This window comes from Xiphias gladius, chromosome 5 (genome assembly GCF_016859285.1).
Source record: "Xiphias gladius isolate SHS-SW01 ecotype Sanya breed wild chromosome 5, ASM1685928v1, whole genome shotgun sequence".
Classification (NCBI taxonomy): Eukaryota; Metazoa; Chordata; class Actinopteri; order Istiophoriformes; family Xiphiidae; genus Xiphias; species Xiphias gladius.
The window spans coordinates 15,537,814-15,561,438 of NC_053404.1; the positions used below are offsets into that span (position 1 = coordinate 15,537,814).

At 38.5% G+C, this 23,625-nt stretch overlaps 1 protein-coding gene across 1 annotated transcript in view; it reads right to left on the minus strand.

The window, feature by feature from the left end:
* ptprn2 (protein tyrosine phosphatase receptor type N2) overlaps window positions 1-23,625 on the minus strand; it is a 113,652-nt gene that overhangs the window by 59,790 nt on the left and 30,237 nt on the right. The window contains exon 11 of the mRNA XM_040127559.1: window positions 19,129-19,208. Coding sequence (XP_039983493.1) covers window positions 19,129-19,208 — 80 coding nt within the window. The remainder of the gene's footprint in view (window positions 1-19,128; window positions 19,209-23,625) is intronic.

Genomic DNA, 23,625 nt, shown 5'->3' on the forward strand with positions numbered 1-23,625 from the left:
TTTTATTCCACATTTTGTGCGGTAAAAGTTTAAAAAAGCCCCATTCACAACCATATGCTACTATCTATCGGAGTTTAGGCTACTAAAGCAGCTCTGTCCTCCAACCCCAGCAACCGCAGTCAAACTCATTATCCAAGATAGCTAGCCAAATCTGGTTAGTCCTCATCCTAAAAGCATTTTCTCTTGTAATGTTAGAAGTGAAACATACTGTTTTAAAATACAAACAATAAAGCATAAATCTAACTTCTGTCTGGTATGTCCAAGTATGTCAGCTGAGCAGCTAAAAGGGTTATGTTATAATAAAAGAACAGTTTGACCTTACATTTTTTCCTATTACACTCATAATATTAGGACTAACTAGTTCTAGACAGCAATACAGGAACAATGTTTTTTCTTTGTTTCTGTATCTCCTACATGGATTATCAGCTGATGAGGATGCTTTTGCTAGAGACATGTACCTTTAGATTCAGTCTTTTAGCATGATATCATGTACTGTGCGTAGCCTTGAAGTGCATATTCATGACCCCTTTTACAAGATTCTCGTTCTAAAATGAGTCTGGAATGAGCTGGAAATATTGAGAGGTCAGATGGAAAATGGCTCATGAAGCTAATGTTAGTTTAACTAGCATGCAAAATCTGCTACCAATGGTTATTTCCACTGACAAAATCAATGGTTGCTGGCTATGAAATGAGAAGCCTGCTTTTGTCTATCTCCCTCTGAAATCAAGGACCCATTGTTTTGAAAATTACTCAGAATTTCAAGTGGTCGATCTGCCACCATTATTATTGTGAAGTGTATTTAATGCTACTGCGGAAGAGCAAAAAGCTTGACAGGCATAGCAGTAACAAAGGTTTAGATTAAAATACATCCTTGTAGGGCAGACTTCATAGAAAAAAATCCACAACATTTTTTCAAAGATATAGTATAGCCGCAGGTATTAAGGCATGCTAACTTTCTTCCTAGAGAAATGGTGATCATACATATATATATATATATTTATTCCTTTCCTTTGTGTCATCCCAAGTCAATCTAAGGTGGATATTGGAGTTAAATTGAAAGCGGGTGTCCGTTAAAGAGAGGTTTGAGATAGGAACGAGTTATCACTTCCAAAGAGAGCCTTGGGAGACACAGCGCTCCTCTGTAGCAGTCCAGCCTGATGCATACAGGCCACTGACCCATGACAGTCAGCCCGTATCGATTTAAGCGAAGGCAGAGGACACCGAGAAAAAGAGAGAGACGGGGAGGGAGGGAGGAGGGGGAAAAAAAAGAAAAACAGTGAGGAGGCCAGGGAGCAATATGCCCCTTAAAACTTATCCATAATACATTATCTTTTCTTTCTTTCGTTCTTCTAGACTTTCTTTCTCTTTCAGATGAGTGCACGGCAGGGGAATGTTCATTTTTAAGCAGGATTAGCAACGACCTATTTTGAAATGCATCCTTCTGGTACTTGATTCAAACACACACACACATACACACACACAGACACACGAACACACACACAAAGGCTGATACAGCCAGGGTCATACAGCCAGAGTGTTATAGTGGAAAAAACGTACAGTACGTAAATGTTCCTACCACAAAACATTTGGATAGTAGATAAATTATTATTCCCTGTTTCTTTCTATTTGAAATTACAATGAGGTGAATCCATTACTGCATATTTTAATGGTCATAATGTAATATAAATAAATAAATAAATGACAAAGTAAAAGAAAAATTCAGACATATAAAGGCATGTTATTGCCAAAAGTGAATCACTGTGGACATTATGCACTTGAAAATGAAACAGGATTTGAAAAGCAGCATTAGATTGATGAGGAACTTGGACTTGATGTGACAAATTGTCAAATCCAGTTGTTCACATAGAAAAAGTGATTTTAAAAAGACATCCTAAGCATAAAAAATAATATTTTGATTCCAGTAGGCTCTATGAAAGTTTTCACAAGACTTGTCTGAAGATGTAAAAACTGTATTATTGCCTTCTGCCTTTCAAAAGATTTTGTAGAGGTGTAAAAACACAGATATTTTACATGGCAACCTCTGCTAATGATTTCCTTTTAAACATCCTGGGAGTGCCTTCAGGCATGGTCACCCATCTCCTCACCGTCATCTAATCATTTGTACCGAGGGAGAGACATCGTGAACAATGAGATCATGGTTGAAAATCATCTAGAAGCGTACAACGAGCATGTTTAACAGAAAAAAAATTTCACCTTTAGTCAATAAAATAATTAATATTTTCCATGTGAATTACATCCGTGATGGAAAATTCCACACGTATTATGTCCTTTATGTAGCAAGGCCTGACCTTAACCGAGTGTTTTTTAATTAAGTGTGCATTTGATGAATTTTATCATTGAACATAATTAATAGTTTTACATGATCATCTAATATTGACATTCTTGTCTGGTGACAGAATTGGTGTTCCAGCTCTACTGAAGAGTTTAAGGAATTTTTAGTTACAGTATGATCAGCACTGTGAACTGTAATGAGCCATTTAAACTGCTGAAATCAAGGAACACATTATTTTTACCTCCCTGATTTTAGCATTTTTAAACAGCATATCAACAATTAATAAATTGTTAACACACTATAATGTAGTTGTGAGAGAATTAAAAGAATTTCTTTTAAAATTTTTATAACTTCTCATCTGAAACATTCATAACTGATATATAAACAGTTAGTGAATACTTGATAACAGAGTGTAACACAGTTATAATTAGGGCTGAATGATCAATCATTTTTTTTTATCAAAGTTGCAATTTGAATGGGCACAATTTTCAGCTCATTAGAGCTGTAATTTAAATTCCATAATTAATGTCTCAACAAAGTGTAAATTTTAGTCAGCGAACGTGAGTGTTAAACTGCCTGGTATGACAATCATGGCCTCCATATTTACTCACCTACAGCTAATTCATGTTAATTTTGTGGGTGAGTTGGTCAAACAGCAAAATGAAACTATTCGCTGTTTTTTTCTTCTTTTGTTTTTTTTTAAAATAACCTCCCTGAAGGCAGGCGTATGTACTATTAACACTCAAACTCGCAAAAGCTTTTCAAAAAGACTGAGAGAGTGGTGACTCTCTCTCTCTACAGTCTTGCTGATCTAGATATTTTACCCAAATCAAATCGTCCAGTCCTTGCTTTAACCATATATACAGTATGCTGCTTATGAAAGCTAAATAGCTGGGTTAAAATAAAATGGTACAAAGAAGTCTGAGAAAAGGTTTCTCATCTGATAAAGATAGCAATGACATACTTTGTACATTTATCCTTAAATACACCCTTATCTTGAGTTTATTGCAGGATCTCTCCTGGTACGTGTCAATTTGCAATATAGATATCCACCTGCAGAGTTGAGTCACTCCCACAGCTTTGCGGGGGGGGGGGTGACATGTGTTTTGGTTGACAGGTTGCACAGAAGCTGCATGTAAATACAGCTGTGCCGTGGGCATATCTTGGCATTCATGCTTCTCATGTCTAGCATAATGACCGCGTGACTGAAAAAAAAAAAAAAAAAAGGCTTTTAAAACCAACATCAAGGGGGAAAAAAAACAACAGAACTGGACATTATTTACTGTTTTTTTGATAAATTCTTGATAAATGTTGTTGATTTTTTTTACATCCACACTGCTTCAGGTAAAGTTGCCGCAGAAAATCTAAGACAACAACAAACACAACACTCTGGCCTTATGCAAACCAGTGGTTAGCAGGAGCCAGTGGTTAGTCATGGCTATGACTTGCCTTAGTTACAGCTTATGCTGAACTATAGGGACACCAAAATCTTCATCCCAGGTAAAAGGGGGCAAAAGTGACCCACAAGCACAGAACAGATATGGAGAGATGCACAAAGGGAAGGGAAAATTGAACATCTGTCCATTTTTTTTTCTTTCAAGCCCCGTGCCAAAGCTGGTGCTGCACCTGGACATGAATTATAGAGAAGCACTTGGAAGAGGGAGATGGAAGAAGGAGAGAAGAGGAAGAGAGGTGAGTGAAAATAAGAGGACAGGGTGGATTTCACAACTCCCCCATCTGGAGACTGGGGGACTCTATTGTGTCAATGATCTATTCACTACCAAAAGCTGCCAATAAGGAATAATACTATGATAAAGTGTACTATATGCTGCATAAAATTTGTATTAAATTATGCATAATAGCAAATAATAGTGGAATAAATGTTTCAAAATAATGACATAAAAAACAGTAGGCTCATTGTGCATCCTTTATAGAAAATGTTTTGAAATGGCCCTCAGATTCTACACTATGTTTTCAGCCAGCTGTAATCCTTTAGAAAAAAAATATAATTATACTCAAAGAGGAACTACAAAAGCAAATGGTGCTTTGAAGCTGGAAAGCCCGAAATGTCACCCTCCCGCTTTGAAGCTCCCTGGCTCTCTTTGTTTCTCTACACTTGTAGCTCACAAAACCACTGGCAGAGTGCACTGTATTCGGAGGCCAATTTAGTGCAGATGTACCATTAAGAGAAAAAACACATGCATACAAATACATGCTCATGAGCGCAGATAGAGATATACTGTTGAAATACAAACACACACAAACAGACAAACAGACACACACACACACCTGAAAAGGCTACATTTGTTTTCTACCAGCCCTTTCCGGTTTCAAGCAATTTAAGTGTCATCTGCCGCTTTTTTGATACACACGTGCAGTTCTGTTAGTCCATTAACAGTCATATCCAACAGCAAAAAAAAACACATATCTCCTCAGTATATGTTTTAACATCTATATAGAGAGTTTTTGTAACTGATCAGTCACTCTTGATTCAGTTTTGAAAGTTTTACAGCTGGTTCAGAGTTGACTAAGAAAGGTTGTGATGCAAACATGGTAAAATCAGATAGAAAGTGCAGTGTGGAGCTGATTTATCAATTCATTGATGAAAAGAAAAATAATCAGATCAATTGCTTGAGTAATTTTTCAAGAAAAAAAGCCAAACAATTCCAGCTTCTCAGCTGTGAGGATTTCTTGCTTGTATTACTTGATAGTAAATGGAGTTTCTTCATGTTCTGGAGTGGTGTTCAGGGAAAACAAGCAATTTGATGACTTTTCCAAATTAGTCTTTAAGAAACTGTGATGGCAGATTTTATGGATTAAACAATTAATCAAGGCCACAATCAGCAGATTATCTTAGTTAATTTGTATGTAATTCTTTTACCTATATGTTTTTCTTGATGTTTTGATTTGGAGGGATTTTATTGTTAACTAGACTGGCACTCAGTACAGCGCGTACCCCCGCCAAGGCCAAATATTGAAAATATCGAAAAATGCCTCGCAATGTTAAGTGAAGCAAATTAAAAAATTCCTGGGTCCGCCCCTTTCATCTGATCCAAACCAAAATTCAGAGGGGTCATCCCTCGCACATGTCCCATCCCTCAACCAAGTTCGATGCAAATTGGTTTGGTACTTTTTGAGTAGTCCTGCTGACAAAGAAAAAAAACAAACCAACAAACAGACTCTTGTGAAAATATAACGTCTTTGGCAGAGGTAATGATATATATTCTTTTCACTGTATAGATCTGGTGGTAGTATGATGTCACCTAGGCACCTTGACTCCCACAAGGGGAAAAAGTCCTGGACTCCATTGTGTTGACATTTTGTGTGACCTGCGGTCCTCGCTATCATTATGTCAAATAAACTGAACTAGACTGAACTAAATTAAATTTTAATTGTTAAGAAAAAAATCATTAGTTGCCGCCCCTAGCGTAATGCCACTTCCATTAAGTTGAAAGTAGAGTAAATTATTTTTTTATCGGCCAGTTGCATAAAATGACTACAATGCATCTCTAGTGGGTTTTTTTGGTTGATCAATACCAGTTTTCTCCTTGGTATATTTTTCTGTTGGATCTCTGCTCTCATTAGCCAGCTCATTCATTTCTTTTATTTATTTATTTTTTTATTTATTCAGGCTGCGGTAGCCCGAGGTCATAGAGTTGAAAGTTCCATTTTCTTGGTGGTGATAGTTTAGTAAAAGCACTACAAAAGCACTTAAAGTCACTGTGTGTAGATTTTTTATCTGATTATAGCATCTTTCAAATTATTCTTATGGCGTAATGTTTTGTTTGTAGAAAAACAAGAACATCCCAATGAAAATTTATAAAAGTTACCTGAATATTTACCTTAGAAAATGTTTGTATTCTACACTTAGTGGCTTTAATGCCCCATGACATTACAAATATAGAAAAGAAAGAGGTTTCACCCGTGAAAACCTATGATTTACCGTTATTTTGCACTATATACTGTATCGGAAAAATGTGATTTTCTTAAGCAAACGGTCTGCTAAGATGATTTAATGTGTTTCAAAGAATTTTTAAAATCAATCATTCTTTACTTTCTTGATACTGCATTAACCTGCATTAATTTGTCTTGTTTAAATAAACTGACAGCCATTTATAGAAAGCATCTAATTCAGAGAACAACTGCACTGTTTTAGAAGTATCTACATAATTTTTCTTGTTTAGAAAAAATAAACATATATTACAACGTTAGTTTGAAGGCTGAGTATGACACTAAATTACTTAAGATGACTAATTTTGTCAGTATAAAGCATCAGCATCACTGCAGCATCGTCGTCCCTCCTAATACTTTGGGCAACATCATTCCCAGACAAACAGAAAGATAGAGCCTACAACTAAACTTCTCTGTAAGTCAGACACCTTCACAAAATTTTATGGGTAATGTTTCAAAGTGTGATAATGCTTTAGTTTAACTGAATTATGACTCACAGCAGGAGATGGAAAGAAGCTCATTTACATAGCTATTTGCATACAACAAACATGATGCAAGAGTACCTGCTGTTCACGACATGAGGGCCATCAGCACGTGGTCTCTCACTTGGAGTAGCATTCATTGCTCATACTGGGATGGAGGGTGATGGGACAGGTAAATATAGAGAAGAGGGGTGGAGTGGTCAGGATGAAGCAAAAGGGGAATGAGAGAGAGCTGGTGGTGGCAGGACTGAAGAGGAGGTTGGATTTTCTGCTCAACATGGTGTTTAAACCTGCAGCATTGGACACGTAATCACCAGACTGTGTGGCTTCAGCTCCAGCATCTTATAGAGTAGTGACAAAACCTCTAAGAGAATACAAAACATAAAATAGGATTCTGGAAGGGTTCTTAAAAGCAAATAAATTCAACATTTTTTTAATGGTCTTTGGGAAAAAAATTGATTGAAAAGATATGAACAATTCTGTCATTTTACTTGACCACATTCTGTTTAAAGGCACTGAGAAGACTGATGTGTGACTGTCTCAGAGACAGCTAATCATCATTACGACTTTGTGGGTAAATGTGCCTTTTTGTCAGTTCATAAACCATGAGGCTAGTGAGCCATTGTGTTATTACGTTCGCCACCATGTGTGAGAGAATTTGTCGTTGCCAGCCGTCCCGCGAGGCTCAGCTGGAAATTAGATCATGGTAAAGTCCTTGGTCCGACAGAAATCGCATCATCAACCCTCTGGCACAAATCCAGAGAAGATAAAATTTGGTGTCGCATGATTAGGAGTCCCTGCAAACAGGAACTGTTTGTACAAAAAAAAAAACCACAAATAATATATTCATTAATTTTTCATGTGCACTCAGTATGACTGCATATCTTCAGATAAACTACTGTTGTATATTATTTTCAAAATAAGGAATATCAAGAATAAATTAACTCTATGGGGAGAAGTCCAACACGTATAATATGGATAAAATCCTCTATTAGGGTATATGTAATTTTTATATTGCAATATTGATATCTATTGTGATACAGTACATTTTCTGGAAAACCAATGGAGAAACAGTTTAAAGATATGATAACCAGACAGGAGTCATTGTTTTTTTTAGCTAATCCAGAGAATTAAACACCTGAAAAATCAAGATACTACTCACATCAGTGCTACTTTCATAGAACAAGACATGCTCTAAGGCTTTAGCTGTACTTTGAGCTAAATGCTACCATTAGCATGCTAACATGCTCACAATGTAAATGCTAAGATATTGATGTTCAGCGGTTATGAATGTATGTTTACCACGGCAACCATCTTAGTTTAGTGTGTTAGCATGTTAACATTTGCTAAACTGAGCTCAGCTGGGGATGATATGAATGTAGTTTTGTAAGTAAGTAGGTCATAAACTAAAGTGCTGGACAAAGTGAAATTCTGACCTGATGGTGGCGTTGCAACATGAATGTCTGCACCAGATTTCATCCACTAGTTGTTGAGACATTCATAAACCACAAATGTAAATCTGATGGTAGCCCTAGATAAAAGTCAAGGGAAATACCAAAGTCATTAGGATTCATCCTATGTGGACCGTGAACGTCTTTACATAATTTGATTGCAATCTATCCAATAGTTGAGATATTAACAGGATAACTGCCACAGCATACTGTAGACAGTATTTTAAAATCTCTTACAGCATACAGCTCTGGAAAAAATTAAGAGACCACTGCAAAATTATCAGTTTCTCTGATTTTACTATTTATAGGTATGTGTTTGAGTAAAATGAACATTTTTGTTTTATTCTATAAACTACTGACAACATTTCTCCCAAATTCCAAATAAAAATATTGCATATTTATTTGCAGAAAATGACAAATGGTCAATATAACAAAAAAGATGCAGTGTTTTCAGACCTTAAATAATTCAAAGGAAACAAGTTCATATTCATTTTTAAACACAATACTAATATTTAACTAAGGAAGTGTTTAGAAATCAATATTTGGTGGAATAACCCTGATTTCCAATCACAGCTTTCATGCATCTTGGCATGCTCTCCTGCATGCTCTGTTGGGTGACTTTATGCCACTCCTGGCACAAAAATTCAACCAGCTCAGCTTTGTTTGATGGCTTGTAACCATCCATCTTCCTCTTGATCACATTCCAGAGGTTTTCAATGGGGTTCGGGTCTGGAGATTGGGTTGCCCATGACAGGGTCTTGATCTGGTGGTCCTTCATCTACACCTTGATTGACCTAGCTGTGTGGCATGGAGCATTATCCTCCTGGAAAAACCAATCCTCAGAGTTTGGGAACTTTGTCATAGCAGAAGGAAGAAAGTTTTTTTTCCAGGATAACCTTGTAAGTGGCTTGATTCATGCGTCCTTCGCATCTGACGCATCTGCCCAATTCCAGCCTTGCTGAAGCACCCCCAGTTCATCACCAATGCTCCACCAAATTTCACAGTGGGTGTGAGACACTGGCTTGTAGGGCTCTCCAGGTCTCCGTCTAACCATTAGACAACCAGGTGTTGGGCAAAGCTGAAAATTGGACTCATCAGAGAAGACAACCTTACTCCAGTCCTCTGTGGCCCAATCTTTATAGACCTTTGCAAACCTCAGCCTGGCTGAGGGCTTTTTTCTAGCTTTACACAACTTGAGCCCTGCTCCTAGGAGCGTGTTTCGAACTGTTCTCGCCGTGCACTTCACCCCAGCTGCCATTTGCCATTCTTTTTATAGGTCACTTGATGTCATCCTACGGTTGCTGACTGACATTCGAATGAGTTGACAGTCATCCCAGTCAGTGGAGAGTTGTTTTCGCCCTCTGCCGATCTGTAGCTTTGTTGTCCCCAATGTTTGCTGCTTGACCTTGTTCTTATGAATCGCCGTCTTAGAAATTTTAAGGATGGAAGCAACCTGACGCTCACTGTATCCCTCTGCCAGTAAAGCCAGAATTGAACCCTTCTTTTCCTCACTCAAACTTTTTTTTTGGCATGGTCAGTAGTATTTTTTGATTCCAATTACTTTTGAGGAACTACTAGCACTGTTTTTGCCATCCAGCTGGTCCTATTGCAAGGGGATAGTGATGACCACAGCAGTGGTTTTTATACTTTTCCTCGTTAAGTAAGATTTGGTTCAGGCAATCGCCTAATCAGCACCTCGTTAAGTAGAATGAGGTGTGCTTCTGTTGGAATTCAACAGACACTTGAATGGAATGGCTGTTATACATGTAGGCACTCAGTTGACAGTTTATAAGGTACACCTAGCTCAAACTAATTCAGTGCAATACAACTGTTTTATACTAAATCCTCCCTTCACGTCGGTTATACTGTTAAGTTTTTTTTAAAACTGTTGTAGAGACGTGCTGATTCACAAGTTTGATAATTTTAGAGTATGATAGTTTGTGGTGCTGTTGAGCTATATTGCATCATACTGGCATTTTTGTCCACTCCATTTATAGCAAAGAGGGTAGGCAAAATAATAGAAACACTTCTCTTTATAACCCAGTACTGTTCAACAGCACTACAAACTACATCATCCAAAATGATCATACAGTTGAATCAACACCTCTCTAAAACAGTTTCAACAAAAATGAACATTATAACCTTCATGAAAGTAGGATTTATTGCAGGACTTTTGTATTAGACTGCATTAGTTTTAAGTGTGAGTACCGAACAAACTGGCAACTGAATGTATCATGCTACTATAGATTATTGAATTGTTGTCATGTGAAGATGGCTTAGTTTACTGCATAATGATGGTTCTTATTGGATCATTCAAGTTGACTAAAGAAGGCCATAACAGAAAGAGATATACTGTATGTGTCTATATTCTGACAAAAAGTAAGTGACAGAAGTGACATAAAAAGGTGAAAGTAAGCCTTCAGTTCAGTTTTTGCTGTCATTTTCCTTCAAGAACAAGCACAAAGTCTTTCAGATACAAAGTGGTACTTATGAGCTTAGACCAGGAATTCAGACACCAGTACAAATGTATTCATAACCTTGTTAGAAAGTTGGATTTTTTTCAAAACGCATTTCAGAACAGACAATACGTTGATTCAATTTAAAAATGCTCACGATTAAGAACATAACTTAATACCTTGGCATCATGCTTTGACACACTTCACATTTAAACATATTACTGCATTTCTTTCTTGATCCATGTCTTTTTAATTTCAATGCTTTTTTCCCCCAATGAAACAATGCATGTTCAATTTTTGTTTACGAACTCGGGGTCTCTCCGAGCATCTGAGAAAGGTTGCTCTGTTGTTCTAATTTGCGTTGTGTCTCACCCCCTACTCATTAATCTCCTTCCATTCGCTGATAGCTTCGTTTCGTCCACTGGAAATCGCTTTCAATTATTCATGCCTATTTTCCACAAATACCTTGGAGATGGAATTAGCAAACAAACAATGCCAGGCGACACTAATCCTCGTCTACAGCAAAGATCCTTTAATGCACTAGAGATCTGGCCGGCTGTTGACAGGCACCTGTTACTGTCTTCAGCTGCTTTGCAACAGCAATGTTGACACAGTAAATATGTTTATGGGAGCAGTGCAGCCCTGACCCAACACTAAGGTGCAAGGATAATACTGAAGCAAAGGAGAGAGGAATAATGAAGAGCAGGAGAGCATGGCGAAAGAGCAAGAACGGGGAAAGAGCACGACTGACAAGGATAAACAGGATAAAGAGAAGCAGAAGACACAGCCCAATCCATCGGCTCGAACATTCTTGGCTCCTCAACACTATAGAAAACGTTTCCACATGACATCTTTTTCTGTGAGATGAGCTCAAAGAGACAGAGGCTGATGAAAGCTCACTCTCTGGGCCAGGGACAAGAATAAAAACTAGTTGTTTTAGACTGATTTCAAGATGCCAGGCTGCCCTGTTAGAGCATTTGTAATAGCTGTCTTTGGCAATTAGAGACATTTTCTCTTCCTGGAGCTACTAGAAGAAACAGGACAAGTAAAAAAATAAAAATGACAAAGCACTTCGACCTTGGAATTAAAAAGAGATCCAACACCCTCGTAGCAACGAAGAGTTTCCACCAAAACAAAGGCAAAATATTTATAAGTTTACTGTGACTCATACAACTCTGGTTATCTAGCAGCCTGCAGCAAGCAAACACACACACAAATGCATGCATGTGTGGATGAAATAAACCTAGTGCAACGGACAGAGGAAGTTTCTGAGATCAACAATGCATAAACGTTAAGGAAGACAGAAAAGTTGGATGCGTCATGTGCAATAAGCATCGTTAAGCATTTTTGGTGTGTGTGTGTGTGTGTGTGTGTGTGTGTGTGTGTGTGTGTACACATACACATACACACACACACACATATATATATATATATATATATATATATATCAATAGTCTAAACTGTCAGTCTCACTATCCTGTCAGGCTCTCTTGCATGATCTTCCCATCTGCTAGAGGGCATATATACATATATATATACATATATATATACGTATATACATATACATATACATATACATATATACATATACATATACATATACATATATACACACACACATATATATATACATATACATATACATATACATATATACATATACATATACATATATACATATACATATACATATATACACATATATATATATATATATACATATATATATATACATATACATATATACACATATATATATATATATACATATATATATATACATATATATATATATATATATACATATATATATATATATATATGTATATATGCCCTCTAGCAGATGGGAAGATCATGCAAGAGAGCCTGACAGGATAGTGAGACTGACAGTTTAGACTATTGAGAGCTGGCCTTGTTGCTGGATGGCACACACACACACTTTTTCACACACTCACGCATATACACAGAGCCAGGGGCAAAGGAGGAGAAGAGACTGAGGAAGACTTTGATCACCGAACTGAGCACATTCAAGCACTCAACCAGAGAGGGCAGTCAATGATGAGGAGGAGAGAGGAGAGTACCCAGGGAGAGAGGGAATGAGGGAGGAAGAGGGGAAGAGAGGAATCGGGTTGTTTTCTGACCTCCATGCTCATTGATACAGATGTTAAGGCATGAACACACAGACAATCAGGCATCCGACACAGACGCCGCCAGGCGCAGATGTATTTAAAAAAAAAAGAAAAGAAAAAAAGATTTTCTTGATATATTTCTTGATTGTTCAAAACCCATGCTCACAAAAAAAATTACATTTCAACCATATGAATGCTGTGTCTGGACATAGTACACTGAAAGCAGCGGCAACATTCAGAAATTTAATTCACACTTATTTCTTTAGCCTCTGGCAACTTGCTAACTTCTGAATAGTAAATATTACAATATCAAGCAGAACCCACACACAACCTGTGTCAAATAGGAATGCCAATGGCTTACATTACCTTTACAAACAGTGTATGCTCGAAAACAGTCAGCTTTAGCATTTCAGATTCACAGTCCACGTCTGAGATGCAGCACAATGGATAAACCATTGTGCTGTTTGCAAAGAGAACAGGTAATTATCGTTGGCATTTTGACAAGTGTTTGCCAGAGTGAAGGTCAACTCTGTCTGCATGGGAGATCTATGCTAATCTGCTCAGCTGGAAAAGACTACCACTCACCACTCAAATAGTAGCTAGCACCAATATACAGCCACAGCTACGATGTTTTCACTTTAGAGTTGCCTGCATGGCTGGTGTGAAAAAGGAAGTGTGTCTATGTGTATGCGTGTATGCGTGTGTGCGTGTGTGTGTGTGTGTGTTTGTTTGTGTGTGTTCGTGTGCTCCTGCAAGCAGATCAGAGAGAGTACCAGGCCTTCCCACAGAGATGAAAATAGACAGACAGACAGAATCAGGCATACAGAGAAAAATGGAGTAAGATAGAAATGAAACCCAGTTATATTTAGGGCTGGCTCTCTCATGCTTTTAGACTAAACAATAGTGTGGGTGAAGTATATTTCAAATCTGCCCACAAAGTATAAAAGTCTCTCCTTTTGGCTTTAAGGCGAAATTCTCAGGTTTCCATCCAAATATTACACAAATTTTAACTGACTTTCCGGAAAATCTGCGAAAGAAAATGAGATTAATTCCTGTTTGCATCCGACACCGTTATGCCAATATTAGGAGTTGGGGCCATTGAGATAAACAGTTTGTGGCACTAGTTCTCCAGTCGGGTGCCATTAAACCATTGCAGAAGAAGAGGGGACGCTTATTCTTGGTTACTGTATTAATTTAAAAGAGGTTACCGTCTCCTTATCGCTCTACACAGATCTGATGTTTTTGTCTGCTGCCATCTTTCGTGTGGTAGCTTCAGTGGATGTTTAAGTCAAATGCTTCATGTACATCTTGATTTATGCACTTTGTCGAATTTTATAAATTTGTCAACGCTTTTATCCAAAGCACTTTACAATCTGCCTCAATGGCAGCGAGCTAATATGCAAGGTGTTGGCTTGACCATCAGGAGCAATTTGGAATTCACCGTCTTACCCAAGAACACTTTGACATCAGGACATGAGGAGCAGGGGAACTGAACTGCCAACCTTGTGATTAGTGGCTGATACAGCCATTGCTTTTATCAATACCCCCAATTTTCCACATCAGTTTCCACTCAAAACTCAGGTTTTTTCATGCGCAGATTGAAAATGCTCATAAACACAAGTTGATGGAAATGCACTTATTTTCTTTCCCTCCAAAATACTCAGGAATTTTCTCACCATCATTGTCCTTCTTACTCTCCCCTGATCTCCTTTCTGCTGTCACTTACATGTGGGTGAACGTGTGTGTGTGTGTGTGTGTGTGTGTGTGTGTGTGTGTGTGTGTGTGTGTGTGTGTGTGTGTGTGTGTGTGTGTGAGAGAGAAAGGCAGATAGACAGGGGCAGAGGCAGAAACATGGGGGAAGACATTGTCTATTTCCACATCTCTGCATGTCTCTCTCGGGTGACAGCCGTGTGCCAGGGTCTCTGCTCTCTGCTCCAGATGGCCTAGCCGGTGGCTCCCAAGGTCCCCCGAATCCCAGCGCTCATTGACCAGGGCCGGGGTTCTCACGGCCTGGGGGCCCATGGACTCATTGCTGTGGCCTGGCCTCTGGGGCCTTTGGGGCCTCCAAGGGGCTCCGGGGTCGCCCAGCCGTGACAGCCAAGACAATAGGAGTGTCCTCACCCAGCTCCCACCCACCACCTACCAATGTCTCTTAACACACATATATCCACTCACACACCCTGGTGTTTGACCTGGACATCCTTGACCACAGTTGGTAGACAGTGGCCAAGTCACCATGCATCATAGAACCTGCTGACCAATGAAATACATTTTACATGGAGCTCAAAAATAAGGTACAATTATAATAAAAGCAGTAGAACACAATTGTGCTTCAAATCTTGAAGATAATCCATCAAAACACATCTGTACCAATCAGCCACATCTGACTGATCAGTGTGTATCTTCAATTGAAAATATAATGACAGGACATAATTATAGAAAAACACCCTTCCTACACATAAATCCACCTACTTGCTGGGAAGTGCACAAACATGTAAGTGGAAGCAGGAAGTGGATCAAATCCATCATTAGCTAGAAAATGTTGCTTTACAGTGAGCAAAAGCAATTCTGGCAGATCCAATTTCCCCCAACTCAAGGTGATTTACATGTTTAGAAATCACATTGAGATAGAGAGGGAGCAAGAAGGCAAAAAAGTAGAGTTCTAAATAACACATTTCAACACTGGTTTTAAAAGCCTGGCTGCCACTTCATCAAATATTGAACAAATCATTTTCTTGGCATGGTACGAACCCCACAGCTGCAAAAAAAAAAGAAATCACACACAAACACGCACGCACATGCGCACACAAACACGGACACACAGAATGCCTTGTAGTTTTGATAAAGCAGCAGCTTTCCCTTTTGTTTTGCAGGCGAGCAGGGATTAGGCAGTGTGGGTCTTTGTCCTGCCGTTTTCCAGTTGAGCAGAACACAAGAGCCTCTACCTCCACTAATACAGTCAGACCTCCCAGCAGGCCTTTCACCACACAGCCGCTAAGAACCTGCTGCCTAAAAGATGCTTTTCAAGGACTTATCAAATCTCCTCTATACTGTCCATGCCTTTCAATCGAGTCTCTTTGTCTATTCTTTTCAATGGAGCATTGAACACATCAAATAGAACTGATGGGCAGATAGATGGACAGCAGAATGTAGCAGAGCCATATTAACCTCATTCAGACACAGCAGAGTTCAGTCAAGGTAACACCATTAAAGGCTTAATATATTGTTGGATCTGAATGTACATGTATCATAAAATATAAAAAATAACCATAGCAATTTACAGCAAATGCACCATATTCCAAGTGGTGTTGTATCAATCAGGCAATTAACCAACAGGAACATTTATCCACTACATTACTGACAACTGATTAACTGTCTCATACACTTACTAAGCAGAATTACTAAACATATCCTACTTCCAGCTTCTCAAATGTCAAGATTTGTTGCTTTTCTATGTTTTATATAAATTTAAGCTGAATATCTTTTGGCATTGGGCTATTGGTCAGACAAAACAGGACATCTCAAGACTTGGGCTCTTTTACCTTGTTCACCATTTTTTGACATTTTTTTTCAGTACTACTTGGGGTAGTGCTTTTGTAGACCAAAACAATGCACTGTTTAATTGAAAAAAATACTGAAAGATTAATCAGCACTGAAAATATAGCAGTTGTTAGTTACAGCCCCATCAGTAAATATATAATATCCCAACCAGTGCTGAAACAATCAGTCATTAGTCAACATGAAAATTAAGAGACTACTATTTTGATTATTGTTTAACCGCTAAGCATATATTCTTAACATGCATTACTTCAATTTTCTCAAATGTGAAGACTTGATTATTGTTTTATATTAATTTAAAGTGAATATTTTGGGGTTTCTGGCTGTTTGTCAGTCAAAACAAGACTTTTGAAAATGTCTCTCCTAGTGACTTAAATGGTTAATCAATTATGTCTAGTATGACAACTCCATAATCATTAAGTGCAGCCCTATCAGTGAATATATAATATCCCAAGTAGTGCTAAAACAATCAGTTGTTTAGTCAATTGGAAAATTAATCAAGAACAATTCTGATAATCGAATAAACCATTTAAGTCACTTTATAAAACAAAAATTCTCAATGTTTGTTGCTTCCAGTTTCTCAAAAATAAAGATTTACTACTTATATCTATTTTATAACACTGTATAATGAATATATTTAGGTTTTAGTCTGTTGGTTGGACAAATAAAAAAAAAGCCATTTGAAATGTCACCTTGGGCTCTAGAAAATTGTGATTGTCACTTTTACTATTTACTTTTTTTTTTTTAATTTTTTATTGATCAAACCATTCATCAAAAAAAATGTCAACAGAATAATCAACAGTGAAAAATAATTATTAGTTGCCCATAACTTCATGAATGATAAACATAATGTATAAAGCAGTTTGAGAACATTTAGAGCGTGGTTCATTGTGCATTCGCAGGTTGATAATAAATTACTGATTATACTTGTTTTAATGGTTATTAATCAGTTATACAGAAGAATGTGTTTGCTGAATTTTCCAAAGGGTTCTACACTTTTTGGTTTTCTACTTTCAGCCCGCTTTACTGCCATAAAGCACCCTGTGAAGGCTCTCAGCAGCAGGTTGAGTATAGAATACAGCAGGGGTTTTGATGAGTTCATTAGGAGGCCACGTCATTTATGCACAGTCACACATAAGGCAAAGGTCAGCCAGGATTACCCAGGTGGCCACTGCATGTGGGTGTCAGTTTGATTTTCAGATTTCACATAAACCATGCTGTTGCTCAACAACCTGGTAGCCACTTTGAAATCCCCATGTCATTGCCATTTCATATTGAATTCAATGTCATGCATGCCCATTTTGGAGCTGGAATAGAGCTAGAAAAGGATTTGGAACGCTAAAGGGAAAGTTTCTGCATTCACTTCCCATTGTTTTTAATATCAGGAGGAGTGTGGGAAGTCCGCCTCACTTGCACACTGTGCTGGAAATAGAGGGGAGCAACAGGGTAGGAGGGGGGAACAGGAGATAAAGCTCAGGCAGGATTTGATCTAAGGGCAGTGGGGGCACAAATGTAGCTCCAAAGACAGAGGATTTAACCACTCTGCTATCTCCAAGCGCCATTTAACATTTTTATCACATTTCAGAGCTGAGTTGGGATAAACCAATGATTTAGCTAAACTTAAGTAGTTCAATAAGCTCCTTCTGTCTGATTTCACAAATCACTATTTAGGTGGGCTGTATTCATAATTCATCAACATGAGTCAGGCCGATGATCATGTTGACTTAACATTTGGTCTGACATTTCAGCCCTGCTCATGCCTGTCATTAGCTCTCACCCCACACCACCTCATCAAAGTCACTCATACAAAAGAGAGGAGGGGGAAAAGGAGATGAAGAAGTAGAAAGGGGGATGTAAAGGAAAGAGAAAAAAAGATATGACACTGTGTAATCATTACACCTATGGCATAAAGTGCCTGCAATATTTGCTCATTTGATCATTTTGAAAAGTGAGATGACAGTGAGGGATACGTACAGATACACACATGCACAAAAACTCACACGCTTGCACAAACACACCCTCAAAACAACCCGACCGAAGCTCAACCCCCAGCCCAACCTTTCTTGCAGTAAATCTGTATCATGAGCCATCATCCAGCACATCCCTAATAGGAAACGAGTTGGTGGCAAAAAAAACTCATTTCAGCCAATAACAACACCACCATGTTGATTCCAGTTGGAGTGATATTGGATGATATTGACTGTTGGGAGTATTGCTGTGCTTCTCAAAGTCATTTCCGACCAAAGCAAGGACATCGACACACATCCAACACGTCAACGTCTGACTGATCGGAGCGCAGACAATGCACAGGAGAGCGGAGGCAGTGCATACTGACAACCTCCTTTTGGTGGGTGACAGCTCTCCATCAGTCTACATCGAACAAGTTCATACATGCAGGCGCACTCACACATACACTGAGGACTATACACTGTAACTGATTGGCTGGTGCAAACCTGTTTCAACCTGTCAGCCTATTGGACGTAATAGACGACCAAATAAACTGTCCTGTGTACTGTATATGAGTGTGTGTGTGCAGACGGGAGGAGTGTGCACACGAAGCTCATCATCTCAGTAATTGATGGTCGTCTGTCATTTCAGACTGTTGATAATCTTCTTTGGGACAGGGGTTTGTCTGAACAAGATGAACACCAGCCTATCTACTGTATCTGGAGGGACTAATCTGTGTTCTCATTTACTGAAGCACAGACAGGGACAGAGTGGTCTGGCTAGTAAAAATGAGATGAATTGCGATGAAGGTTGTCAAAATGATCACCATGTGTGATAAGACAAAATATAGACTGCTCTTACCTGCAACTTGAACCAGATCTGCAGTGGTGACGTTCTTGGAGTTGGTGCCAACTCTAAAAGTCAATGCAGGACCCAGGACACTGCAGAAAAAAGAAACAAACTGAGCTGGTGCATTTAAAGTTCTAGTTTTCAGCATTTTATAGCTCCTTTTAGCTTATAGTTTTACAGTCCTACTCTGCATCCAATCAGTAGAAGCAAGAATGTGATGATGAATAAGCGAAATAACAAAATGTAATAAAGTTAAAAAAATAAAATCATATACAAGCAATAAGCAAAATAAACAGTGCAGTTACTAAAGTTGCATGTAATTCATGGGCATGCAACTCAGTCTCCGAGAAATTACATCCCTATACAACTAAACTGTTTTCCCTGTTATGTTGTGGTGGCAACGTAATTGCTGTCTGGATTACGTTCAGGTGGATGGTAGGCATGACTGTCACACCAGAGACTGGGGTTCGTATCCACAGTTCCATCTTGGGTTAGGTTTAAGCAACAAAATTAGTAGTCTATAAACGTAATTTCTAGGGCATAGAGTTTGAATATGAGGTTGAAAATAAATGTGATTGTTTGAGATATGCTTGTTTGCTTTCTTCCTGAGATTTAGATTCCACTTGCATACATCTATAGAAAATAGGAAGCTATAGGCTAGTCGTTTCCCCCTGTTTCCAGTCTTTATACTAAGCTGGCTGTATCCTTATATTTAATGGACAGATATGAGAGTGTTATCCTGCATCACATCCAACCATGAGCATGAAAGCAAATAAGCACATTGCCCAAAAATGTCAAAATACTGCTTTAAGGTATATTAAGGTTAATTCTATATTAAATGCAGAGATTTACAAAAATCTTAAACAAAATGTGTTAATGATGATAAGAGAACTACTAGAGAACCAGATGTAATTTTTCTGAAAAAGATGTGAATGATTCTGGTTTCCTTTTCAGTTTGATTTTGGCCAAAGACCATAGTACAGTCATCAGCTGAGCACCTTATTTTCTTTTCACCTACAATAACCTGCCTGCACTCCCTGTTCCTCTCTCTTCTGTCTGGTCAGTAGTCAGCAATGGATTTCTCTCCCTGGACCAGTATAAATCTTTAAGGTGCCTGAGGTTGGCCATAAAATAAAATCTAACAACCCATCAGGCTCTGTAAGAACTCAGTGGTAGGGAAAACAAATCAGTGTGTACTGAAGTAATTTGTAAAGAAAAAATCCCAAAGAAGCTAAAATGAGAAATTTTTTTAACAGCTAAGTGTGACTTCATAGCCCAAGAGGATGGATGTCTTTCAAAACATGGTTCAACAAGGCAACAATAAGAAAGTCATCCCCACAAATTATGAAAACCCCATCTGGGCCAATCATTAACAAATATGGTACCTTGTTTTGAGCTGTAATTGTAGTTTCCCAATGGGTCAATCAGGGTAGTACTGGAATGCAGCTATGAGGTCATTTTACTCCAGATTTATCAAAATTAAAATGATTTCAGAGATGTCTGAGGTACTGATGATGAACACATATCATGAGTGAACAAATGATCAATACTGGAGTGAGTTACACCACTCCCTCAAGTTCTAGGGAAATCCAAACAGGTCCATTTAGAGAATTTTAAAATGTCAGAACTGAGGAGTGAGATCCAAAGTGTGAAAATCTGCATTTTATCAAGTATTCTAAGTCTTTTATTCAGTCACAAATGTTTCCTTTTCTGAAAACAAGTGAAAAATCTCCCATTGAGGTGGGGAAATCGCAAACTGTCTCTAACAAATCAGCTTGTCAGAACAATTTTGTAGATTTTTTTTTTTTTTTTTTTTTGTAGTGTCATTTTAGACACTTTATTGATATAATGAAAATTTTTGCAGTGCATCATTCCTCCAACACCCGTATCACCGATTTTGCATGTTTTAGCCCATTTACTGCAAATACAATATACCACTTTACAGCCAGTTTGGTAAACAATGCTGTGTTTAAAATTCCAGACCTGATTTTCCACCCATTCAGGGCAGCCATTGGTTTCCATTCCTTTAAATTTAGAACAAAAATATACTGTATTTGAAGACTCCTGAAACCTGCTTAACTTGTGTAATCCATCACAGTTAACATCAAGTCTACATTATTTGATACCTAAGTTACATTGCTGTGGCATGGTAATGCAGTATAAAGGGATAGTTTGACACTTCTGGAAATCAAAAGCTCAAAACTCATTTACTTTCTGGCTGAGTCTTAGTTGAGAACATTGATATCACTCTCCACTCTGTACATTAAATATGACAGAGCCAGGAGATGGTTAGTTTAACTTAGCATAAAGACTGGAAACAGGAGAAACAGGTAGCCTCGGCCTGTCTGAATCCCTGTTGTCACTTTTTACCATCCAGTTTTGTACAGATTAAATAAACATGATATTATGTGTTAGTAACTGAGGTGCCGCTAGGCAGATTTCGTTAACTCTGGACAGAGCCAGGCTAGCTGTTTCCAGTTTTTATGTTAAGCTAAGCTAACCAGCTGCTGGCTGTTGCTTCATAACTGGCATACGGCACAGAAATGAGAGTGAAGTCAATCTTTTTTAGTTTAACTGTCGGCAAGAAAGTATAGTAGCATATTTCCCAAAATGTCGGACTATTCCTTTAAGCACAGATTGATGTGAAAAATCTTAATACAAAACATCAAACATCAATGCAAAATTTAGGTTTACTGTGATAGATTACTCAACCAAGTTTCAAGAATCTGCTAATAGCTTTTCTACACTGTACGCGAATGAATGAAAACCAACGGCTGCCTACGAACATATCGAACTCCTTAACCACATGATATGTAGTTAAGGAGCTAAAACTTACTGGTATGGTCCTTTCATGTTTCATCAAAGTTGGCCTCCGAGATATAGTATAGTATGGATATAGTAATAACAAAGTTGTGGTTGGATGGGCGCTGATACCAGGGTGTAATTTCTTCACCATGAACGATATACATGACTCTGAACATGTGACATTGACGTCTACTTGCTCCATTTTCGACCAGCCTTAAATTATCAAACCATTTCAGTACATCATCATGCCTGAACTGTTATGTCCTGGAAAGTGTACATACATTTTTAGTTTACTTCCTGCTAGACTGTATGACACAAACAGAGATTAATCAGACTGCCAGAAAGCTATGGCCCAGACCCACTCACCATCAGTCAGTCCACTACAGACGTGGCGACACTCTCCCGGCCAGGAGCAATATATGAGGCAATATCACCAGACAGACGGACCCAACCATGCACCAGTGCATTTGTGAACATGTTCCCACACAAATACACACATACACGACTCTGAAAGAAATATGTCCTTCTCTAATTCCTTCACCTGGGCTCTGTTTGCTGTCGTAAATGTCAATATTTCCACAATTTTTACCCCTGCCTCCATTCTCCCTGGCCAAAGGTGTTCTGCTAAAGATCTCGATGCATTTCAAATTGAACTGACGTTATTTTTTTTCCCCAAGCCACACAAACCCTATTTAAATATACGAGGGGGGAAAAACAGTGGCACAATTGGGAGATGAAGTTAAGATAGATAAGTTATCTGGAGGACTTCACACTGCCTCCTCTGTTATCGGTTGTGTAAGCTTGGACTTCATATTAGCTCTACTGGTGGGACATGATGAGTGTGTATGTGGAGATATTGCAGGGGGCGTGTGTGTGTGTGTGTGTGTGTGTGTGTGTGTGTGTGTGTGTGTGTGTGTTTGCCTGCACAGAATGTGTATGAGGATGGACTTGTGAGTGTGTGTCCCACTCCCCCTAGTGTTTCTGACGAGTAAAACACTTACGTCATCTAAAAAAGGGACATATTAACCCTAGCCCATCATCATCCAGAACTGCAATTTCAGATCTCTTTTGAAAGGGAGTATTTTGTGCTGATTACTGTAGTAGCAAGTTTAAACATAATTGTGTTCAGCATCTGAAAATCTCTCGGCCCCCTCTGCTCATACTCTCTGTCTGAATTTCTTCTCTGCCTGCCTGTTGTCATATTTCACCATCTCTTCTCCCGTTTTCCTATCAAGGCCCATCATAGCGCGTGAGAGACAGTGGCCTCCGAAGCGGGGCGGTGTGCTCTGACCCAGCCCTCGTACGCTGCCTAATATTCAGACAGAGGCTTTCAAACACTCACCTGCCGTGGCTGCACAGCAAGAGGCACAATGGGCTGGCATCGCGTCCTCCGTCTCAGCTATTTCTACATGAATGCACTTTGATTACTTTATAAAGGGAAAGAGAATGGGGATAAACAACCCTGACAAAGAGGAAATTTTCTGACATTTGTCTTTTGTATAGAATACTATTATCAATATGAGCTGCTACACAGTGTGTAAGCTTTATTTGAAGCATCTGTCTGTGGCTCTTATACTGGCTTAAGAGCTTCAATGCACTGTGATCAAGGGTATATGCAGCGGTGGAAAATAAATAAATACACATACTCAGGTCTGAAATTTAATTGACCCCTATAACAACTAGATTGAGATTTTACAAACAAAA